The sequence below is a fragment of the Pelodiscus sinensis genome, chromosome 2, assembly GCF_049634645.1.
Source record: "Pelodiscus sinensis isolate JC-2024 chromosome 2, ASM4963464v1, whole genome shotgun sequence".
Lineage (NCBI taxonomy): Eukaryota > Metazoa > Chordata > Testudines > Trionychidae > Pelodiscus > Pelodiscus sinensis.
This window is the reverse complement of record NC_134712.1, coordinates 144,492,300-144,517,465: the sequence shown is the minus strand read 5'-3', so window position 1 is coordinate 144,517,465 and position 25,166 is coordinate 144,492,300. Positions and strand designations below refer to the sequence as shown.

Below are 25,166 nucleotides of genomic sequence, written 5' to 3'. Positions count from 1 at the left end.
TGGATCAAGCTAACTCCAATAACAATAGCAGCAAAACTGTAACAGCATGAGCTGTACAAGGCCACTCGTGACCTGGGTACATACGTAAGCACCTAGCCAGCATTGTTGCAGCTTTGCTGTTATTGGTTTATTGGTATTCAAGAGAGGTAGATGTAAGCTAGTTTGGGTATGTCTGCACATGCTGCAGTCACACTTCTGCCTGCAGTGTAGATATATGCCCTTTGCTTTATATGAAAAACAGCATGTTTATTCTGAACGTTCAAACCTTTAGCTAAAACTTGAATTTTCTGCTGGCTTATGTGCTTCTAGTCTTTGTGTAAGGAATGGTTAGCAGTGTGGAAGATCCTGTCCATGGCCAAACTGTGTGGCCAGTTTAGGAGCAGACTTTTTCTTTTCCACCCAAAGATCCACACCTCTTTGATTAAACATTCATCATTCACCATAAAATACCACACAGCAACCTTAACTCTGCCCCAGGAGGGAGCCAGCCATCTAGCACTCTTGTTTTCAATCACGAGATCACTACAGACAATGGCAGGACTCAGACATCTGCTCTGTTCAGTGCAAGTTAGGGGGAAGCAAGGAGTTTGAAAACTGACATGCCTACTGAGGCAGAATTAAGATAGGAGGGTGTTGTCTGGCAGTTGTTCTAGTGATGAGGTGTATAATTCAGGGTAGAGAAGTGGAAGGCATGTACTGTGAGATGCCTGCATTTTTCTTTTCCTTGCTCTTGTAGTTCTGTGTTAGGTATATTACACATATTACAGCGTCTTTGTGTATTACCATCGTCAGTTATGTCAGACAAAGTTAATATTTTGGTAGCATTCGATGAGTTTCCTCTAATTGCAGAAGAATCACCATAGAGAAAGGGTGGGGACCCTTGTTTGGATTGGGGGCCACTCACCCACAGAAAAATCAGTGGGGGGGCCACACACAAGTGAAAAGCAAAAAAACTCCAAACCAACAACCCAACCCACAAAACAAAAAAAACACTCCTCACTAAGGCTATGTCTAGACTGCAGGCTTCTTTCGAAAGATGCTCTTTCGAAAGCATCTTTCGAAAGAGCATCTTTCGAAAGATCGCGTCTAGACTGCACGCGGATCTTTCGAAAGAAAAATCCGCTTTTTCGAAAGAGAGCACCCAGCGAGTCTGGATGCTCTCTTTCGAAGACGGCCTCTTTACATTGAAGAACGCCTTCCTTCGAAAGAGGAACTTTCGAAGGAAGGCGTTCTTCCTCGTGAAACGAGGTTTACCGCCATCGAAAGAAAAGCGAAATAATTTCGAAAGAACGCGGCTTGAGTCTGGACGCAGGGGAAGTTTTTTCGGGAAAAGGCTACTTTTCCCGAAAAAAACCCTGAGTCTGGACACGGCCTAAGAAGGAGAAAGCCACTGCTCACATTCTCCTCGCTTACCTGTGTGTGTGTGGGGAGGGGGGGCAGTTCAGTAGATTTTGTGTGCTCCAGCCTGTAGTAGGGCAGAGGGGAGCTGGTACACCAGTGCAGACCCCCCTAATGCGGGGGGGGGGGAGGATCTGAGCCTCAGGGACTGGACCTAGGCAAGCCAGGGGCCATATTTGGCCCCTGGGCCTGAGGTTCCCCACTTCTGCCATAGAGGAAGAGACTGCAGCTATTCCTGTACCCTTTTTCCACATGAGCAAGTTCTTGGGGCTCTGAAGGGAAGCTAAACAACTTCCAAATATTGGCAAACCATGAATCAACATATCAGAGTGAGGAGGCAGGCAAGTCACTATGCACCCAGAAGAGTAATGAGTGAGGTGGGAGCAGTCCTTGCACAGTGAGGAGTGGACTCCTCATTCCCTGCCCCTCGCATAAGGGCCAGACATCTGTCTCTTAGCCTCTCTATGGTCCTGACTGTGATACCCTTACTCAGACTAGCAAGCACTAACATGAGATCAGTCACCTAGTGGATTCGCCGTCTCCAGCTCCTCTAACTGACACATTTTAGAAAGCTGCAAAACTTCAGTTTTGAAATGAATAAAATATAAAGCTTTTGAAAATTTTACTTTTCTGCAAGCCTGAGTGTCTGAGAAGCACGGCTAACTGTTGTGCCCAATGAGGGTAAGGAACAGATGGTAGGCTACTAAAAGCACATTGATACAGTATATCAATATATTAATTACGAAAAGCAATCTGCCAAACGTTCACCACAAGATACTTTAGCTACTACATTTCAGAGAGATTGGGAATTCAAAACAAATTATTTTAATAATAATTAACTTCGCTATCTGTATTGCAAGCATGTTATTTCCTCAGCTTGAAAGTCTGAATTGATCAGCTGTCGTCTGTCTAAAATTAATTTTAATACATAAAATGCATTTGCTTAGGTAAACAGACATCTGCTATATGTATATTTACACTGAAAGTGTAACAAATTCATTCTATGCCCATAGCAGGCATTTACAAATCTTGCCCCTCAGGCTCTAGAAGGTTTAAAAGAGTGAGTGGTACTAGGAATAAGGAACTTTTCACCTTGAAGTCAGTGATCTGACTCTGGCCTGTCTGATAACTCTTTGATGGGTTATCAAACACAGATTGGTGGTTTCACGACCTGTTCCTTGTGGATAGCTGGCAACAGCACAAAAACAACAGTACCAAAACAGGCACTATGGGAAGCCCTCGACTTGAGATGTGATTGATTCCCAGGGAAGCATCTCAAGTCGCGGGCGTCGTAACTCGAACCCTCATTTATGATAGGCGCCGTGCGCCATCCTAAATGTGGGCCGACGACGTAAGTCGGGGGTTTCTGGCGCCTTCCGCACTTACTAAAATGGTTGTAAGTGTGGGGGGTCGGAACTCGGGCGGTGGCAAGTCGGGGGCCTCCTGTACTTAGAATCTTTGCTGGCTGCCTTGGCTGGAACCAGAAGAGAAGCTATGGTGTACAGAGAAACAGAAAGAACTGCCTAGAGGGAACAAGCCCAAGAGGATTTCCCCTCATACAATCTATTGTCTGTCACTTTGGACCAACTAGCTATCTCAGCACATTTAAAAGGGTACCTGGAACCTGACCAAACCTCTAAGTTGGTGACTTCAGAACTGTCAGCACTCTCCAATCACCAATGGGAGTCTGAGAAAGCCTTCAAATAAAACAAGATTGAATAACCTGACTTCTTGAAGAAACTACAGAGCACCAGTAATCTTCCTGAAAACATCATCCTGGCCACCATGCATACAGAAGCTCTTTACACCAACATTCCACATGAGGTTGCACTATAAGCTGTCAGGAACACAATCCCCTATGATGCCATAGTACAGCAGGTGGCTGAGCTATGTGACTTTGCCCTCACCCACAACTATTTCCAAAATGGGGACAATTAATACTTTTAAGACAATGCCACTGCTATGGGTACCCGCATGGCCCCACAATATGCCAACATTTTTATGGCTGACCTAGAACAACATTTCCTCAGCTCCCATCTCCTGACAGCCCTCCTCTATTTACACTACACTGATGACATCTTCATCATATGGATCCAGGGGAAGAATTCCACAGGGATTTCAACAATTTCCACCTCCCTATCAACTCACCCTGGACCAGTCAACAAAAGGGATTCACTTATTTGACACTAAAGTACAAATAAATGATGGTCACATAAACATCACCCTATCCCAGAAATCTACTGATTGCTACACTTGCCTACATGCCTCTAGCTTTCATCCAGCACACATCACATGATCTGTTGTCTACAACCAAGATCTAAGATACAACCAGATCTGCTCCAAACCCACAGATTGACAGGTAACTGCTTTAGTTGATATATATATATATATATACCGTGGATTCTGTAATTTCCACTCCAACTTATCTGATGATTAAGTAGGTTTTACCCATGAAAGCTCATGATATTATCTATTTGTTAGTCTCTAAGGCGACTAACAAATATATTGATGACCCTTTATTTTGTCTGACTTGGCTACAACTATCCTTTGTGCATCGCAATAAACAACTTTAACAACATGGAATTCAGCTGCACCCCCAAAAAGTTTTTCATTAAATACTTAAACTCATATCTCTGGTTATTATCCCAGGTGATAGGCCAAAGTGGGTGCTGATGAACTGGTATATTCAGCCATTGCATACTGCACTCCAGTCTGGGCAAGCAGTTCATATACTAAAATTCTCAATGTGTAGCTTGATGCTGCAATGAGAATTATAAGTGGAAGAATAAAATCAACACCCGTTCAAAGGTTGCCCACTCTGTCACATACACTCCCACCCAAAACCCAAACACACACACAAATAGAGAGAAAGCATGCGCTCATGAGTACAATCAAACCACAGAATTCCTAGGCTAAACTTCCTAATTTCTGGGTACCTCCAGAACCTTCCAAAGACATATCTGAAACCCCACAAGCCTTTTGGGGACTGAGTTAAAGTTTGTAAAGTGTCCTCATTCCATCCTGAGGCACACTGGGCAGAATTATAGGACAATGCTAATATCCCCAACAAACATCTGATTGATGCCCTCCCCCAAAATGGTAGTTCCTGGCTCTAAAGTACTTTCAGTGAATAAACACGGGATAATCCATCAGGCTACAAATACTGATGCTGCTTTCAGTCAGCTACAGTGAGTCACCAAGAAAGCCACTACTCACTGGGTTTTTTAAGTCAATTACAGAACTTTCATGAAGAGAACCAAACTAGTTAAGTTCTCCTTTCAATCATTCTTATACAGTCCCACAGACAGCACTCCTCCTAAAGCTACTGCAGCGAGTGCACACAACTGGCACTCTAGATAGAACTGGGAGCACTAAGTCCCACTAGAAATAACAGGTTTGGAGAAAAAAATATCCTGGTACGCAAAACCAAAATAACAAAAGCTAGCCATCCAGCTTCTACATAAAGATGGGCCATTCTAAGGATTCTATTTTCCTAATCAGTCTACTGGACCAAATTCTGCCAAGATATACTATTTACATAATCCCTTTGATTTTATTTTGTGGTAAATCAGGCATACTTTGGTCTTCTAGAATGAAAGAATAAGGACATGACTTTAAAACTGTGACTTCCCTTTCACTCAAGTGAAAACAACAGTAACAAATCATATCTATTGGAAGAAGAATATAAAACAATTAAGATGATGTGTTTTGCAGAACAGGAAAATATTGCTAGGAGCTGGGTGACATATGGTTATGCATTGAGTTAAAACCTTGTTAGGATTGATGGTTATGAATACTCCCTTCAATTAACATAATTGTAAATATAAATTAATCACCCCCACCTACTCCCAAGAGAAAAGGGGCTGAAAACCTGCCTAGGAGTTTTGGATTGTATGGGCAAGAGTCTGGTTGCTGATTATTGGTTTAGAAGAAAGAGAAGTGTAAGAGAAAGAGGGGGAACAGATCACACAATTAAATAGAGACAGAGACAGCCTGAAGAAATCCAAGCAGCAGCCTGTAAGAGTGTGACCTTGAGAGAAACTTAGACAAAGATTCTGGGTTGAGGGTACTGGCTAAAAAGAAGTGTGAGGCTGTGAAGTAAAAAAACAAGTTTGCCTATGGTTCTTCCTGCACTCGGTGAAGTAGGACTTTGTACATACCTGGTAATTAAACAAGATTGCATGGAACTAAATACCCAGCTCCCATAATAAATTTTGCCTCACAAATATCTCGTACTGAAACATCCCTAGCCAGGTCCCCAAACGTTAACTGACTGCTTGGGTCAAAAAGCGGTGACTCTGTAGTGTATAAAATTACAAAAAATCCTTGTTTTTATATGCATTCTAAAGAGTTCCAAAATCATCAGTTGTGGTATGAAATAAGCCAGTGGTCCCCAACGCCGTGCCTGCGGGCACCATGTCGCCTGCCAGGGCATTTATGTGCACCCGCCGAAACATCTGGGGTGCCCCCCACGGCACGCGGCACATGCGTGGTACCAGCCCCGGGCACATGGCGCATGGGTGGCCCCTACTCCAGGCGCGCAGCACATGTGCAGTGCCGGCCCCAGGCGCGGGGTGCGTGGGTGGCTTCAGCCCCGGGCGCATGGCGCATGCCTGGCCCCGCCCCCAGAGCATGAGCAGCCCCGCCCCTGGATGCCTGGCAGCCACGAAAGGTTGGGGACCACTGAAATAAGCAATATTTTCAGGGATGAGCCTTATCAGTAACTAATGCTTTTTTCAGTGGGGCATAATGGCATCTTAATGAAATTTTCAAAACTGCTTTACCTTCTGAATTAACATCTCATGCTCTTATTAAAAGTGGCTTCAGACTCCAATAGCCACAAGTGATCTACACCTGAATTTCATAAATTCAATGAGCATGGTAAAAATAGCGCATTATAAGTTCAAACTTTAGTCATGAGCAAAACGGGTAATTTTATTGTGACTGCTGATATGTTGTGAAAGCACAAGAGACTGGAAATCGTTTATCCGAAATGTCAGAGGGCCACCTAGATAAGTGTGGCATGGCTGAAAAACAGGTGGATGATATGACTATCATTTCACTGTCAGGCACACTGCAAAATGCTACAACTCCTACTGCTTTATTCTAACATCTTGGTGACAGTAAATATGATTTGGCAGAGCGTCCAACAGAGAAGTTGCCTGAACTTTGGCCTTTTTGTGATACATGACAATTTAGAGAAACATTGTCTGAGCTAATCCACTGTGGAACAAGACTTTTTCCTGTTGTAAATCTGCTCTTCTGGCACAAACATCATTTTTAGATGATGCTGTTCTCAAGTAGAGGGATATTCTGTATTAAGTTACAAAATAACTAAGGAGTCTGTTTCTGTGTCTGGCAACTAAAATAAATCCATACATTTAAACCATACCAAGTGCTAGCAAACCTTCCAAAAAGGAGGAGGAGAGATCAGGAAGCCAGTATCTCGAAGGGGAATGCCATTAGCCAAGATAACATAAGATTTAGGTCCCATAGAAAGACCAAATGTGTAAGTAGAGGCCCTTAAGGCCCTTGAAGAACGTGGCAGTCATGGATGGAAACACAAAATAGCAGCCAAATGGACGTTAATGGATGACAGGCACAGGCCTTGTAGCTTAAGGTACAGAAGGTAGTCCAGGATTAACTACAGTGAGGCCCGCTTAGGTCAAATGCCTTTATTTAAGGATCAATACATAAACTATCTCTACTTTACCATACAGGTCACTCTAGTAGAGGAGCAGCCACCAACAGGCGTAGCAGCATGCTGAACGAGGGCTGTCACAGCCAAGCCAGTGCATGAGAATCACCTTTGATAACCTGTCCTGCTTGACCTTCATGAGGGCTCTGTGGATTAAGGGAACCTTGAGAAAGGTATACACAAAGGCCCTCAACCACAGGGGCAGAAAAGTAGCTGATGGAGAGCCTCTGTTGGACCCACAAAAGGAGCAGAGGACTTAGCATTTCCTTTTTGTTTCTGAACATAAACCGGTTCACTCGTGGAGTACCCCACCTGCAGAAGATGCTGACTACCTCCAGATGGAGGGACTGCTCATGGCAAGATGAGACGGTCCCGCTGAAAGATCTGTCAAAGCATTCCGGGCCCTGGGGAGGTATGCAGCTCAGAGATGCACGTTGTGTTGTGCACAGAAGTCCCATAGTCTGATGGCTTTCTGACAAAGAGCAGACAACCTGACTCCACCTTGCTTGGCGATATAGAACATAACCACTGTATTGTCCATCAGGACCTGGATCACTGTGTTCTTCAGGTGTGGTAGGAAGATATAGCAGCCCAAATGGACCACTCTGGGCTCCCTGACATTGATGTGTAGGGACCAATCGAAGTGTGAACAATGACTTTGCATGCTAAGAACACTTAAGTGGGCTTCCCACCCCAGGACTGAAGCATCGGAGATAAGGGTCACCTATGAGGACCCGCAAACAGCACTTCCTCAAGCACTGAAGCAAGGTTTTTCCACCATGCTAATGATGACTGACCATGGTCTGGGACCTTGGCTATGTGGTCCATGCTACGGGATATATACCAACACCAACCATGCCAACAGCGGCCTGAGGTGGAGCTGCATGTTCAGAGCCATGTAAGTGCAGGCTGCCATGTGGCCCCAAAGCTGCAGACACAGATGAGCGGTGGCAAGAGGGTGAGCTTGTACACATGAGATCAGGTCTGCCATGGTCCGGTACTGGGCCTTGGGGAGAAAAGCCCTGGCTTGGGTAGAGCTCTGTGTGCTGCACCGGGACTCAGGTTGACTTTGTTTAGTTTACCAATAGTCCAGGTCACAACAGAAAGAGCAAATCAGATTGAAATGACATTGTACTTGATCCTGGGATCAGCCTTTGATTAATCAGTTGTTGAAGGATTGGTAAATCTGCATGCCATTGTGCCTTAGGTAAGCAGCCACTAGTGCTATAACTTTGTAAAAACTCTTCAGTACTGATGGGAGGCCACAAGGGCAGTGCCATGAATTGAAAATGGCAGTGGTCCAACATATAGCAGATGGATCGCCTGTGCCCCGATAAAATAGAAATATGTATCTTTTAAGTCAGGGGCAGTGTACCTGTCTCCTGAATCCTAGAAGGGATAACAGAGGCTAGGGAGACAGTGCGGAACTTCATCTTCCTGTGGGACCCATTGAGACGTTGTGGCTCTAGAATGGGTCTGAGACATCCTTTCGCTTTTGGGATTAGAACACAATGGGAGTAGAATCCTTTCCCTCTCCTGCCTAGAGAGACCTCCTCCACCACTCCCAGGTACAGGAGATTCTCACTTCTTGTACTAGTAGTTGCTTATGGGAAGGGACCCTGATCAGAGAAGGAGAAGAAGGCTGGGAAGGAGGGTCAGCCGCAAACTGAAAGGTGAAGGCCAAAGAAATCATGTCAAGCACCCAATGGTCCAACATCATCTGTGACCAGACCAAATGGAAGGGGCATAAACAGTTGTAGGAAAAAAAGGGGGTGGGGGACCCAGAGTCGTGACTGGCATCCTTAGAGGCATCCTTCCTCAGAGGCATCCTTAAAACACCTGCTTCTGGACACCTAATCTCGAGAGGGGTCAGGCTGTGTGGAAGAGCAGGAAGACAAAAAGCTGCCAACGTGTAAACCCCATGTCTTTCTCTTTCCTTCTGTGAGAGCTTGATCGGGGGCCACACCACAACCTCGATAGAATTGGCTTTCTAGTCTACTGAGAGGTGGGCAAGCCCAACGACTGGAGGGCGATATGCAAGTCTCTAAAGTTGTGAAGATACGGATCAATCTGCTATGAGAAGAGTCCTGCCCCCTCAAACAGGAGATGCTGGAGGGTAATCTGCATCTTCTGGGACAGCCAGGAAGACTGTAACCAGGAACAGCACTTCATGACCACCACAGAGGTGACCATTCTGGCTGCAGTCTGTAGCATCCCGGGCCATCTAGAGGATGCCTCTTCACACTGATGAGGGTGAGTAGCTAAACTGGAAACTGCCTGTCCCTTCAACAACTGCCTTCAAATATAAGTGAGACAAGGAGGAGGGAAGGAAGTGATGGTGATAAATGACTGGTACTGGTTCTGGCCCAGGAATTTAGCCACAGGAGTTCAGCTATTACTACTCACCTGTTGGCCATAAGGATAGTATTGTCCTGGTTCCCTCAGAGTATATATATAAAAAGAAATGCTAACTCCTGACTCTGCATTAGTTAAATGTAGGGTTTAGTCATACAGCAAAAGAAAATAATCATTTTCCACAATAACAACTTTTAATGTAATTAGAGATCATTTGAAACAACACAGGAGTGTTGGATGCTTGAGGGGATTTGTATCCCAAGAGCAATGATTCAAATCTGCTCTAGGGTCAGCTGTAATTAAGACCTTGTCTGTGCTAGAGAAGCACCGCTGTAACTCTGTACTTGCTATAACACACCGTGCAGACTCATCTAGCATATCCTGAAAGATGTACTTTTCCCCATGCAGTGCAGAACTGTACAAAGCTAGCAATGGAATGATCAAAATGTTACGGGGTGCAAATAGATATCATGCCACAGTTTGTGTAAGTCATCACTGGATAGGTACAAACTTCCATAGACTTCTTCAAGGGCTGCAAGGACAGGTGTATTGTGTGAAATTGTTTGGTTGTCCCCATCTAGTTAGTAAGGACTGGGGAGGATACATGTCTTCATCTCCCCCACAACCATCCATATGGCACAAACCAGTGCTCTTCCTCAGTCTCACCAAAGATTGACTAGAATTGAAAATAACTATTAGACTGCTTTTTTTTATTTCTAGAACAAGGTGAAGATATTAACAGGCAAAGAAGAAACTTACATTTATACCAGCAGCACTATGCCAGTTCTGTGAAAAAATAGTCATATGCAACAACATTTATTAAAGTACTTATTTTAAAAAAACTGATACCAAGCAACATACATGATACATACCTGAGTATTTTAAAAATGTATTCATAGTATGATAAAGGACAGACCGAAATGTGATAGACATTTAAAGAAAAATCTGTCAAAATAAAGAGTGAGGAGTTTACTATATTTATGGAGAGAGAATATTTTTTGAAGCTGAAACAAAAGGTGGTTTTGCAGGGATTTAAACAATACCCTGTACTGATTGTTGGAAATACAAAACAGCGACATTATCATGCATAAGGGAAGCAGAAAGTGAAAAAAGGCCAGACTGAATCCAGTGTCCAAGCTTGCTAAATACACACTGTAAACTAGTTGCATAAAATCCATATTTCTGGAGAAAAGAATAGCCTTTATGTATTACTAACACCACAGTGGATTTTTCTTACTGACAACAATCTAAAATTATTGGCTTTTCATAATTTACATGAGTATCCCTTTAACTAAAATAGACCTACATACACACATAAATGGACTACAACAGAAAATATGTGCAATTGTGACTGTGTACTTACCCCCTTCTCCTGATCCAGAACCATTATCTGATAAAGAAATAAAAGGAAAAATGTCACAACACTGTCCCAGGAATATCTATTTAAGAAACTGTCATTGCAAAAACATTATAGGATTATTACTCATCAGGAGCCAAATATAAAAACAATGTCTCCCATTATATAAGGCATCACTAGTAGAATTTATCCAGTCTGATCATATACTCTTTTCCATATCTGTCAAGGTAAATATTCTCTAAGGACAGCAATGTTTTTATGTGCTGAAAAACGCTACTTGTAGCCTGTAACTGCATCATTAAGGTTACGTCTACACTTGCTCCCTAGTTCGAGCTAGGGCTGCAAATGTAGGTGACCGAAATTGCTAATGAAGCGGGGATTTAAATATCCTGCGCTTCATTAGAGTGATCTTGCCAGCGCATTACTCTGCTCAACAGCTGATTCGAAAGTGAAAGTGCGCGCTGGGACGCATTAGTTCGAACCAAACCCCTTGGTTCAAACTAACGTTACTCCTCAAAAAACGGGATGCAGCTACAGTTTACATTTTGAGTTACCATATTAGCTGCTCATCCAATCACTTTGTGTTCCTAAAAAATGAGGAGTAACATTAGTTCGAACCAAGGGGTTTGGTTCGAACTAACGCATCCCAGCACACACTTTCACTTTCGAATCAGCTGTTGAGTGGAGTAACGTGCTGGCAAGATCATCCTAATGGAGCATGGGATATTTAAATCCCCGCTTCATTAGCAATTTTGGTCACCTACATTTGCATCCCTAGCTCGAACTAGGGAGCAAGTGTAGACGTACCCTAACAGAAGATGGTTCAATAAAAGATATCATTTCATACCTTTTTACTCTCATTTCTTTTTAAGTTATTTTTAAATTATAAAAGTGTCCAAGTTTTAACAATAATGTACAATTCAATTTTTGTAATCTGTTTAACAGTGACTACATTTGACTATTAAGCACAGCCCTAGGCGAGGGATAGTATGTAAATTGCATGACTCCAGAAGTAGCCTCGTGAGTCATTGTGACTTTTGGTATGTCTTCATTGCAGAGTTCTTCCCTCAAGCTACCTACACTAGTCTGTTGTTAACTACTCCCAGATGAAGTGGCCACACTGTGAAACAACACTGGAGCTGCACAGTAACACAAAGTGATTGGATGAGCAGCTAGGGTGTGTCTAGACTACAGAGTTTTGTCGACAAAAGTGGACTTTTGTCAACAAAACTATACCTGCGTCTACACTACCGCTGAGTTCTGTCGACATAACATCGACAGAACTCAGCAGTTTTGTCGACGCTGGTAAACCTCATTTTACGAGGCATAACACCTTCTGTCGACAGAGTTTCTGTCGACAGAAGGTGTTATTGAATGTAAACTGTCCTTTGCGTCTACACTACCATGTCGACAAAGTAGCTTGCTTTGTTGACAGAACTCAATGTAGTCTAGACGCTCTTTGTCGACAGAAGTTTTGTCGACAGTATCTGTCGACAAAACTTCTGTCAACAGAAGCCTGTAGTCTAGATGTACCCCTAATGTGCTAACTCAAAATGTAAAGCGTAGCTGCATCCCACTTCGTTATCGGCTCCTGCATCAGCAGCACTGAAGCTTCCAAGCACATCCCCAACACACCACTCAGGTTGAGTTTCAAGTCTCACTTGACTCAAGAGAAGAGATTTCTCTGTGTGGACAGGATTTGGATTATGGCCAACACCCAAGTTATACCATGAGCTGACACTACAGTGAAGACACACTGCCTTCAGACACACAGTTCTGAGGCACCAATCCTTCTCTGCTACTTCCTTACTCCTTGTGGGGAAGGGAGAGGGAAGAGGAGAGTCATTTACAGATGGCCTATACCAACAGTAAATTGACTAACTAAATCAGTCATACCAGAAGGTGAGGAGGGGAGTAGAACCACTGCACCACTCATTTTCCTCCCACTCTCTGCACACTTGTTTAGGAGATAGAAAAGGTAGGTGAGTTAGCCCTGTTTCATTCTACACACAGAGACCAAAAGGGGGGTTCTTACTTCCTTGTATGAGCTTTTAGCCCAAGACAGAACCCCTCCCAATCTTGCTCAATTCTTTTTCTAGTTTGCTATATGTATTAAGAATTTTTTTCTCCAATGCAGGAATTACAGGGTGAAAGTCTACAGCATGAGGTCGCTACCGCTCATTAAAAATAACCTCTGTCCACAGGGCCTGCTGTCAGGAGTGGAGATTTTCCGGCTATTCAACTTACATTTTCCCTTCTTAATTCCATATTATTACTCCAAGTCTCACACTGGAGTCACATTGTTTAAAAAAAAACTAATAGAATAACATAAGGAAAATGTCTGTCTGGTATTTTCTTGACATCAGTAATGACCCAATTTCTTGAAGAGCAGACAGCCCTTGTGTAATGTTTAACTGTTGCACCATTGAACAGACAATGCGACATATGGTGCAGCATTGCTTGATTAACAAATTTGAAGGTAGCATCATCTGCATACATGAGCTAACCCCGTAGGCTTCTGTGGGGTTGTGAAATTGTGTGATGAGCTGATTCTGTACCTGTGACATAAAAGCTGCTAAAATCTGTCAAATGAACAAATGTTTAAATCTGAAGAAATCAGAATTACTTCAGTTGCAATAATCCCAGCATCACAGTAGCTGCTTTTCATAATCCACACAATTATTTCAAACCCTGATTCCCCATGGCCTGCCCCTGGCTCAGAAAGCCACAAAGGCAGCAGTATTCTACAAATCTGCTGCATGCAAACAGGACAGCAAGGCTCCCTGGAAAATATTCAGACATCCACTGTACTCTCTAGGGCTTCATTGAAACCCCCATGCAAGTGTGCTTCAAGGAAGGGGAGGGGTCAGGATATAATAATTCTGCAGCCTTGTGAATACACCAGATAAGATCTCTGAGCCCTTACATGGAAACTGGGCTGTACTGACGAGAAAGATAGTTCAGCCTGGAAGCTGTGGTAGATACTCTGCTAGAATGCTGTAGTCAGGGGGAGGAAGACGCCATTCTTTGGGCAACAGCACTCCAGGACCTAAGGGCAGGTCTATACTACAAGGGGAAGATTGATCTAAGCTATGCAACTTCAGCTACGCAAATACCACAGCTGAAGTTGACACACTTAGATCTAATTAAGTCTCCGACTTACGAACCGGTTACGGACCAAGCAATTGGTCGTAACTTGGTTTGTTCACAAGTCAGTCCCCATTGAATTACACGCGACCACGCTGTTCGTAAGCGCGGATCGTATTCGTAACTCGGGGTCCGCCATTTATGACATTTTTGGTTGTAACTGCGAACGGTCGTAAGTCGACCGTTCGCAACTCAGGGACTGGCTGTACTGTGGTGTCCTTGCTGCAGTGCGTCAACAGGAGGTGCTCTCCCATCGACTGCCCTTGTGCTTCTTGCTGAGACGGAGTACCAGAGTCGATGGGAGAGTGATTGACAGTCGATTTATCATGTTTATGCTAGATGCAATAAATCGACCCCTACTGGATCCATCACTGTCTCGTCGATCCAGGCCATAGTGAAGAAATGGCCACTCTGGCCAGGTGCAGAAGAGAAATTTTGATCCTAAAATCAGATGGTGTACATTCTTTGAAATCAAATTACATCAGTTGAGGATCTGCCTCAGAGTGTTTTCATTGGCAAGTTCTCAGTTGTAGAATCACAGCTTCACTGTTTGGTCTGACAAATCCCAAATTTGCTTATCTTCAGGCTATGCTGCAGGCTCATTTATTTATGTAGGCCATTCCGGGGGAATGAGCTGAGGAAGGTGAGGTTTTCTTTTTGAACTTGTGCAGGTTGTAGACTGGGACATTTTAAGGTAAGTGTTCCATATGGGTATTGCAAATGTTACCATGCCTACCAAGTTGCAATAGGAATATTATACATTAAAATGATGGCTTCTTGGTATTTTCTGGGAAGTATCTATGCTCTAGGGCGTGTCTCAGTGTGGCTGGTCCTTGGAAACTGAGCTAAAAGCTACTCATTAGATTCTGCATCTCAGCCTCAGGAGAGGAAAACTCTTCTCCCATCTGCAGTGACTCTAAATCAGTGTAATTATGTGCCTGAGGCCTAGAGACAAACCAGATTGTCTCTTACCCTCAAGAGCTTTGAGAGAATGTTAGGGTAGATGTTTTTCCCTATGTCAGCTGAGTTTTTAATGCTCATAAGTAGGGCTCTACCAAATTCAAGTCTCTGAAAAATGCACCATGAACCATGAAATATGGTCTGCTTCTTTCAGTCTGGCTGCTGTAGACTAGAGGATGTCCAAGTATTGCCACCTTAATTCCTGCATTGCCTTCAAAGCTGAGCACCCCAGAGAGTGGCAGCTGCTGGTTATGTGCTTAACTCTGAAGGCAGCAGTGCCACCAGCAGCAGTGCAGAAGTAAAGGTGGTACACCACGACTATGACTCCCCCCTTTGGGGCAGATATCTCAAATATCTGTTAGTTGTATTAGGGTATGTCTACACTAACCCCCTAGTTCAAACTAGGGAGGCTAATGTAGGCATTCAAAGTTGCAAATGAAGCCCAGGATTTAAATATCCCGGGCTTTATTTGCATGTTCCCGTCCGGTCGTCATTTTAAATTCCACTAGTCCAAAGTATCATGAGGAGTAACAGTTAATTCAAACGAAGGACTTAGTTCAAATTGCCGTTTCACGGTCACGTGTAGCCACGGGCAGTTACTTTGGACTAGTGGAATTTAAAAATGATGACCGAACAGGAACATGCAAATAAAGCCCGGGATATTTAAATCCCGGGCTTCATTTGCAACTTCGAATGCCTACATTAGCCTCCCTAGTTCAAACTAGGGGGCTAGTGTAGACGTACTCTTAGAGCACTTGTCCACAGGAAAACTATGCTAAAGCGTGCATAGGGGTATAGTGTTCTTGTTTTTCCTAAGCAAAAGAACAGTCTTTCTTGTAAACTCAACATATTGTAATTAGCCAGTAGATGGCACCTAAAGGAAGGATCAACAGCCTAGAGCAGGGGTGGGCAACAGGGCCTCTGTGGGCCGAATCCGGCCCGCTAAGCAAGTTGATCCAGCCCGCAGAGGCCCTGTCGCTCCCTCTGCCCCTAGGCCAATCAGGGCTCAAGGGCAGAGGAAAATGCATGAAGTCTCCTCCCACCCTGCCCCCACCCTGCATGGAGTATGCGATGTTAAGCACTGCACCCTCCTGGCAGGGCGAAAGAAGACTTTGCACACTCCCACCACCACCACCAAGCCCTGATTGGCCCTGGGGTTGGGGGAGCATGCGAAGTCTCCGCCCGCCCTGTGAGAGGTTTGGCAATTCTAAGCACTGCATGCTCCTTGCAGAACGAGGGGCTCAGCAGTTAAATCAACCAGAGCGAGAGACTTCACATGCTCCCTCTCCCCAGGCCCTGATTGACCTGGGGGCACCACTCAAAGTCTCCTTCCACTGCCAAGGGCATGGACGCCTAGAGGGAACCGCCAGCTGTTCAGAACGGGTGGCGGTTCTCTCTGGGTGAGCAAAGACTTTGTGCACTCCCCTACCCCCGACCAATCAGAACCTGTGGGAGGGAAAGCATGGAAGTGTCCTGGCCCCTCCCCTTCCTCCTGAGGCCCCACCCCTTCCAGGGTGGCCCGGGGCCACTTCAGAAATTTTTGAAGTGGCCCCCCTGGTCAAAAATTATTGCCCACCTCTGGCTTGGAGGGCCAAGAAGACAGAGGGTTCCATGACAGCTGTGAGGAACCCAAGAGCAGCCTCATTTTGGATGTTGGGGTAGAGGGCTCTGTGGCAGGAGAAAGGATTAAGCTGCTCTAAGTGTGGACATGCTTGAGCCTGGAAGAAAGGCATGTGACAGACACAGCTAGACTGGTCTTGGTGTGAATACTTTGGCCTCAGGCTTGTGTGCAGCCAAGTGTGACAGAGCAGTCATCGGTGCATGGGGTGAGGTGTTTTAAGAAGGAAAAGAAAATTGTATAATCCAATTCATTCCGCCTCACAAATGAAGACTTGCAGCAGCCATAGTGCAAACTGCAAGTGGGTGACACGTTTTAGAACTAAACTTTTTGCGTGGATGCTGAAAAATGCAGTTTCAATGGGTATGTCTACACTACAAAGTTAATTCGAACTAACAGCCGTTAGTTCGAATTAACTTCAATAGGCGCTACACGTACAAACCGCTAGTTCGAACTTAATTCGAACTAGCGGAGCGCTTAATTCGAACTAGGTAAAACTCATTCTACGAGGACTAACGCCTAGTTCGAATTAAGCAGTTCGAATTAAGGGCTGTGTAGCCACTTAATTCAAACTAGTGAGAGGCTAGCCCTCCCCAGCTTGCACTCGTGGCCACTGTGGGCCAACCCAGGGAAACTCTTCTGCCCCCCTCCCAGCCCCGGAGCCCTTAAAGGGCCACGGTCTAGCTACGGTGCTTGTGCCAGGTGTAAGCCTGCCAGCACCCAGCCAGAAGACCCTGTACCTGGCACGGCACGAGCCAGCCACCTGCTGCCACCCAGCCCTCCGCCTCTTCCCGGGACCAGGCTGGTGGCTCCCAGGAGCCTGCCTGGGGCCACAAGAGGTGGGTGCCCGCCTGGTCTAGTGTTGAGATCGTGGACCTCATCCAGGTTTGGGGGGAGGCCTCCAACATCCACGACCTCTGCACTAGGCACAGGAAAGACGCCGTCTAGGGCAGGAGAGCTGCCAGCCTGGCCACCAAAGGCCACATGCAAACCCAGGAGCAGGTTTGCATGAAAATCAAGGTGGTCCAGTGAGACCCCCGACCCTGAGCCCTGAGCTTAGAACATAAGAATGGCCATACTGGGTCAGACCAAAGGTCCATCTAGCCAGGTAACCTGTCTGCTAACAGTGGCCAACACTAGGTGCCCTGGAGGGGATGGACCGAAGACAATGACCAAGCCATTTGTCTTGTGCCATCTATCTCCAGCCTTCCACAAACAGAGGCCAGGGACACCATTTCTACCCCTGGCTAATACCACTCAATTGACTCAACCTCCATGACTTTATCTAACTTCTCTTTAAACTCTGTTATAGTTCTAGCCTTCACAGCCTCCTGTGGCAAGGAGTTCCACAGGTTGACTATTTTCTTTGTGAAGAAGAACTTTCTGTGATTAGTTTGAAACCTGCTACCCATTCATTTCATTTGGTGTCCTCTAGTCCTTCTATTATGGGAACTAATGAAGAACTTTTCTTTATGCACCCTCTCCACACCACTCATGATTTTATAGACCTCTATCATATCCCCCCTCAGTCTCCTCTTTTCTAAGCTGAAAAGTACCAGGCTCTTTAGCCTCTCTTTATATGGGACCTGTTCCAAACCCCTGATCATTTTAGTTGCCCTTTTCGGAACCCTTTCCAAGGCCAAAATATCTTTTCTGGGGTGAGGAGATCACATCTGTACACAGTACTGAAGATATGGCATAGCATAGTTTGATACTTCCCCTCCTCCTTCTTCCTCTGGCTTCCCCCTTCCAGCTCCCTCCTCCCAAGTTTCCCCCTTCTCTCTCCCACCCTCTCTCTTCCTCTCTCCCACCTCCTTTTCCCAGTCTCCCCAGAGGTTAATCCCCCCCCAGTTTTGTTAAATAAAGAGAGTTTCTATTTTTGAACACACGTGTCCTTTATTTTTTACATCAGGAAGGGGGACTAGGGAGGGGTAAGTGGAAGGAGGTGAGGGAGGAATGGGGTACGAGCCTCCGATGGGGAGGACTGGGGTGGCTCTGCGGGCTCCTCGGGGTGGAAGCTCTCCTGCAGCCCCCCGATTAACACCCCCCCCCCCAGACGGCAGCCTGCGGCAAATGCGGCCGGGCTGATGGCCGAGTGCTGTTATGTGTCGAGTGTGGGCACTCAGGGCACTCCAAGAAAGGACTGCTTTGCTGTCCCCATCGAGGTAGACAAGCAAGCAGGGAACCCTGAGAACCGTCTGTCCGGGGTGGGGGTTGGGTCCCTTTAAGCACAGCCCTCAGCTAGCCTGAGGCAGCAGCTCCACGCTCTAAGTCCTAACCTGATGCCCTGCCGGCACCTGTTCCGGCCAGCCTTAACTTCGGTTCAGGGTCCACTCAATGTGGACATGCTAGTTCGAATTAGCAAAATGCTAATTCGAACTAGTTTTTAGGTCTAGATGCACTAGTTCGAATTAACTTAGTTCAAATTAACTAATTCGAATTAAGTTAGTTCAAATTAGTGCTGTAGTGTAGACATGCCCAATTTGACTGAAACATTCTGTGAATTTGTGTTGAATTTATTCCAACCACCTAATTTTTTTTTTAAAAAAAAAGTCTAATTTTGAAATGTATTTCCATTTTATTCATTTTTTCCAAAATAAATAAATAAATAAAAAGTTCCAGAGAAAATGAAATATTTAATTTCAAACAAAATGAACAAGAATAATTTTTCCCCCCAACTTTTTTGGTTTGCAAATAAAATTCCAAAACAATTCATTTCAGTTTGATTCAGAATTAATTGTTCAATTTTTGTCTGGCTATTGAACAGAAAAGGTGGTCACTCTCACAGCTCTAGTCCAAAGAAAAAAAAGCTTCAACTTGCTACTACTCTGTCAGAAGAGAGAGGTTTACACAATTAACAGGACACAAAATAAGTTTGTTAAGAAGTATGCCAATTTAGTCTCCTCAAACTCCCAGCAACAACAGCTCAATCCTCTTCCTGCTGTGTCCCACCCTCCAGAAGCATTGCTGCCTGCTGGCAATTACCCTTGATATTGATATGCCAGCAGGAGTTTTCTGAGAGGAATGCTTACAAGCCTAATTGCCAGCAGCTGTGGGGACTCCAGCTGCCTAAAACAGGGTTTTAACCTCTGGTTTGCCAGGCTATGTCTCAAGACACACATTCATAGAAAATTTTTGCAATCAGTTGATCCAAATTTGTGTCCTGTAGCCTGGTTTGGTTTTTGTGCTTAATTATAGATTGTGGAAAGCACGGCACATGATCAGAAGATGAAATGCAAGTAGCCACTGTTTACCCTCCAACCATTTATTTCCTAATGATAAAAATGGGACACTGCATTAGAGCAAATTTTCCCCACAGGGTGGCAGAACAATTTGGCCTTCTTATGAGGGCTTTTTTTTTTTTTTTACTTTACTTTACTTTCAATATTTGATGCTTTATAAGAATTTAATTAGCAGTGTCTCAGTCAGCTATAATAGATAGATTAAATGAAATGTAATGTCCAGGCTGTTTTCATGGCTTACTAAGGAGAAAACTGGATATAAGAATTTCTTTTCACATATGTATTGCTAATTACATTTACTATGAAACTCCCATGGAAAGAAAATCCCACAAACTGTAAAATCTGGGGAATTCAGAATTTATAATAAGGTTTTGATTACTTCAAACTGAAGAATACCGGTTTAAATTAAAAGATGTCTTAGGAGACTCATTCTTCGCTGCAGCACAATGTGTCAAAAAGAGATAAAACTGAAAAAAAACAATATTATTTGCTTTTAATTATGCAGCTAGCATGTTCTATTTTCAGTTTCGAAATCCCAGTAAAAGAAGTAGACTGTTTCTTCCAATAAATGTTATCTTCTGAGAGCTGTGAATTGAAGAGTACATTATATAAAAATATCAGTTATAGGTCATTGTGCGTGATTAATTTTGATGGGCATATAATACAAATCTGGCAGACATAAAAATCTTGGCAACAATCTATACATGCAGTGCTGGTTAATAAGAACACACAAGTTAAAATAAATCATGAACATTCGTTCCTTATTTAGGGGTTTGATTTCTTCATGACCCATAAAATGCAAATTAGCAAGTGAGTAATGTCCTCCAACCGGAGAGACAAGAAGCTAACTAAAAGCTTTGTGACTGTACTTCTCAACATTCTAAGCACCTGGGGCAACTTCTGTCCCCTTTTCATCTGCTTGGCACCAGCATCATCGTTGGCTTATCCAGGCAGTTCGGGAATCCTCCTGGGACAGGGAAACCCCAAACTGGCATGGAGGGACTTGTGCCAGCGTACCAGGGTGAATTTCACCTTCATGAAGAGATAGATCATGGATTTTTGGGAGTGGTAATCCATCTAGTGAATTGCACAGCCATGGGAGAGAATACCTGGCATTCTCAATGCAAAGAAAGGAGGTTTCACTGTAAACCCAAAGGCTTGTTGGTACTCTTATTTTTCAACACCATAGTGTTGGCATTAGCCACAGGGAGTTTGTTCTCCCAGTTACCCTGTGGGGCGGGGAATGTACTTCCCTTTCGTAGTTACTAGTCAGCCATGGTATAACACTGAGCACCCAGCAAAGGAAGGTAGGTACAGTCTTGGCGAGGAGGGATATCTTAGAGGAACATGTAAGTCCCTAAAGAGAGTCCTTTAAGAGAGTCATAGTTATTTCCATAGTTACTCCCGCAATTTACCCGCATTTCATTGAATTTCTTCACTTTGACATTCAGAGCACTAAACTCCTAATGGCATCTCAAAACAAAAAAAGAATAATCTCAGCAAATTCTGATGAGCTAGTTGAAAAGCAATGTGCATACGTGGAATTTTTTCTGATGTAATTTGAAGTTGATGTTTGACTGTATGCATTGCGCAGATCAAGAGAACAAAAATGTTCACCTACAATTACTTAAATGTTCACAAGGTAAGTACTCAGTATGAACACGATGAGCCGCAAAGGAAGGAATTTATGGCAGTATGATTCAGGATTTAATGGGAAAAAAGCAGACACTTAGAGCCTGGCTCTAAGTGAGAAGGAGAAGAAAGGAATCTCTCCAAAGCACTGAGGCATATTCCTTGAAGTAGCTAAGTGAAGAAATGATTAGCAACCAGAGAGCTGAAGATCAGAGTGCTCTTAGCTGGACACAGCCCTGGGACAAACTCCATATGGTCTGATTCTCCTAACCCTTAAACACATCACTGATTTTGCTTCAGTGCTCTAAATCCTCTTCCTCCACCCCTCTGTCTAGAGTATGCAGACTTGGAGCAAGGCTGGTAGGTTAAGAAGGTTGTTGGGGAGAATTTTACTTTTGTTTCAGAGAATCAGGGAGTTTTTCCTTAAGTGAAATAAAGGCAGCATTGATGGTTACCTATAGGTAAAGATAGAAGTTGGGAAGAGAAAGTGAAAGGCTCATAGAAGTATCTTCTCTCACTTCATTGTAGTTTCACCATATAGTTCAGTATCTCTGTCTGGTCTTTGACTGCCATTTAAGATTTCACCTCCTTAGTTCCATCCAGACATGGGATGTTTCTCCCATTTCTATATATTCTAGCCGAGACAGAGCTTTATCACCATTTTATATCACGTCTTCACACTTGGAGACAGAGCATAGACATTGCTGCAGGGTTTACTCCCCTAAATTATATGAAAATGGCACTGGATGACCCCACACATGAGTTTCCTACAAATCTGCTTTCTCTGTTTTCTGCTGTATCCATAGCAATACTGAGGAAACTAATGAGGTGTTAGATTGCAAATGCTTGGCCTTTTACAATTTGGCCATGTGCTTCTACTTTTACAATTTAGCCATATAATAATTAAATTTAATTATTTATTTAGACACAGATGCCTGAGAAAACCTCACATGGACCAGATATAGGTCAGATGTGTCCCCTAAGATTGAATTTTGGTGCATTAATCATGCACTGAAATCTTCTGAGATGGCCACCTGTCTGCATCCTAGGGAACTGGCCTCAGAAACTGAATTCTGCACACAGGTTCAGGAAATCGCTAGTAATGAAGTTGTCTTCTGTTCAAACCCTTTGTATAGAATTCATCCATATTGTTTTCTTTGATTGTATGCCACTAAAACATTATAGTACTGGAAAATAAAGCTATTAGTTTGATGTGGAAAAGCCTTGAAAATAGAGGTCTGAATGGGTTTGGGAAACAGAATATGAGGTGCCCATGATTTATAGCAGAGGTGGGGAACCTTTTTTGGGTTGGGGGCCGCTGACCCACAGAAAAATCAGTCAGGGGCCGTACAAAAGTGAGAAGCAAAAAAACGCACAAAAACAAAACAACCCCCCCCCCCCCACACCCAACCTCACTGATGTGGCCCCCAATGGAGGAGAAAAACAATTCTCACATTCCCATCACACACCAGAGTTTGGGGGGGGACAAGTTAGTAGATTTTGTGTGACCCTCTAGGCTCTGGGATGCAGCCAAAATGAGGGGTTCAATGTGTGGAGGAGAGGGGGCTGTTGGGAAGCAGGCTTGGGGTGTGGGATCTGGGTGAGAGAAAGAGTAAAGGAGTGGGCTGGGAGGGAAACCCCAAGCCTCGGGGGCCAGATCCAGGCAAGCCAGGGGCCACAGCTGGCCCTGGGGCCTTAGGATTCCCACCCCTGATTTACTGGTTTATCTGGTTCCTTAAATAGCCTAATGCAAAGCCACCATCATCTCCTGTTCATAGAGACACAGAACTGGAACCTGAACTCAGAAGCTGTTTGCTCCCAGGGAGGTTTCTGCCTCTAAAGGGAGAATCCAAAACTACTGAACCATTCCAGAGTATATTCCAGAAAGGAGTAACGGGCAAAAGGAAACAAGAAGGCACTCTCAGATCCTGTACTGTTAAAGATTAGAAAAGAGTTACCATCTTAGAAACTAAATCTACACAGTTGAGTCAGTCCCCTGAATAGATAACAACAAAGGTTTTAGGGTTTTTTTCCCATTTACTAGAAGGCTGTATTAGCCACTGATTTGCTCTGGTTCATGTAGTTGTTTGTACATATATGGCTAGATCTGGCAAATGGATTTGCACAGGAACATGCCAAATAGCTCCATTACAGTGGGGCTGTATGCAGCTACAGGGATGTGCTGGTTGGATCCCTTTGCTGAATATAGTTCTAATTCTGTACATGAGTCATAAGGAGATGACTAACATGAGACCTACTCAATTTTGCATTAAGCATTTTAGGCGACAATCAAGTTTCTTCTTTTGCATGAAAAGTATTCACCAATTGTTTCCTAAGTTAGAACATTTTTTTCCTTTTAAATATTTTTGATTAGCTAACATGTACAAGAAACCCTTTATCTTCTGGTGACAGTGTTTCACAATTAAAGGTAATCTGTGATTATCTGTGACTTCTATGTTTTTTTGAAAATTAATTCTGCAAAGAGCATACAAAATGAAAAGCATTTAATTAAAAAACCTTATTTATTAATGTTACATAATCATATCTTACATACCAGAATAACAAGGTCCTCTTGCTACCACTGTTATCTCTTTCTGATGCTTACAAGCAGCTCTCCTGAGGAAGCATTCATTTTGGTAAGTGTCTCCATTTGATCCACAAACAGGAATGTAATTTGTATGACACTAAAAAAAAAAGTATAAAATAAAGTCAGTCATGTAATCACACATGAATAAATTTTAATACAATAACATCAATGTATAGCAAAATAGTCATGCAGAGAGGTAAACTGGCAGACTGCTATATAATAGAAAATTATCATCCTGTTTGGTTAAGAGTGACTTAAAATATCCTTTCAGAGGCAATGGTAATGATAGTCCATCTCTGTATGGGCTGCAGGGATTAATTTAGCAGGAAAGATTAAAAGAATTAAATATGTGTAGCTAGGCTGTAAAATGACTAAGGGGAATACAATAATCATCTACAATTATTTGAAGGGCAAAAACAACAAGAAGAGAGATAAGTTCTTTAAGCTAAAGCAAGATAGTATAATTGGGAGTAATGTAATGAAATTGAGCAATGAAAATTTTAAGGTGAACTTCAGGGAAGATTTCCTCACTGCAAGATCATTTAGACTGTGGAAGTGTCTTTCAAGGAAGATGGCAAAAATCCCATCCCTTGTATATGCATACTCCTATTTATTATTTGAGTTTGATTTAGTCAACGTCTGTTATAATACTTTTGTTATATATCGCAAGATACTGTGAGAGATCATTTGAAAAAAGAAAAGACAATACATTCAATAAATTAATGCCTGCCATGAAAGGCAATGACATGGCATTTTAACAACAGCTATCCCATCCTAACAAAGACAGAGCAAATATCTCCCTAAGCACAGTGTACATAAAAATAATCTAGAAAACATATTGTAACCCCACTCTCCCCACTCTCCAAATGCCCTGGCAAATAAATACCAGCTCACTCCCCATCAAAACCAATGAAAAAACTTCCAATGATGAGTCAGGGCCTGATCCAACTCTCAGAGGGTATGTCAACACTAGTCCCCTAGTTCGAACTAGGGAGGCTAATGTAGGCATTCAAAGTTGCAAATGAAGCCCGGGATTTAAATATCCCAGGCTTTATTTGCATCTTCCAGTCCGGGCGCCATTTTTAAATCTCCTTACTCCGAACTAACTGCCTGCGGCTACACGCAGCAGTCAAACGTTAACTCAAACTAAGTCCTCATGGAATGAGGTGTAA

The 25,166-nt window shown here is 43.6% G+C and overlaps 1 protein-coding gene across 1 annotated transcript in view; it reads right to left on the bottom strand.

Annotated features, from left to right (window-relative positions):
* The window catches only part of LOC102449975 (tomoregulin-1), a 217,615-nt gene that overhangs the window by 54,674 nt on the left and 137,775 nt on the right, over nt 1–25,166 (bottom strand). The window contains exons 3-4 of the mRNA XM_075921539.1: nt 23,962–24,091; nt 10,815–10,841 (exon numbers count right to left, since the gene is read on the bottom strand). Coding sequence (XP_075777654.1) covers nt 10,815–10,841; nt 23,962–24,091 — 157 coding nt within the window. The remainder of the gene's footprint in view (nt 1–10,814; nt 10,842–23,961; nt 24,092–25,166) is intronic.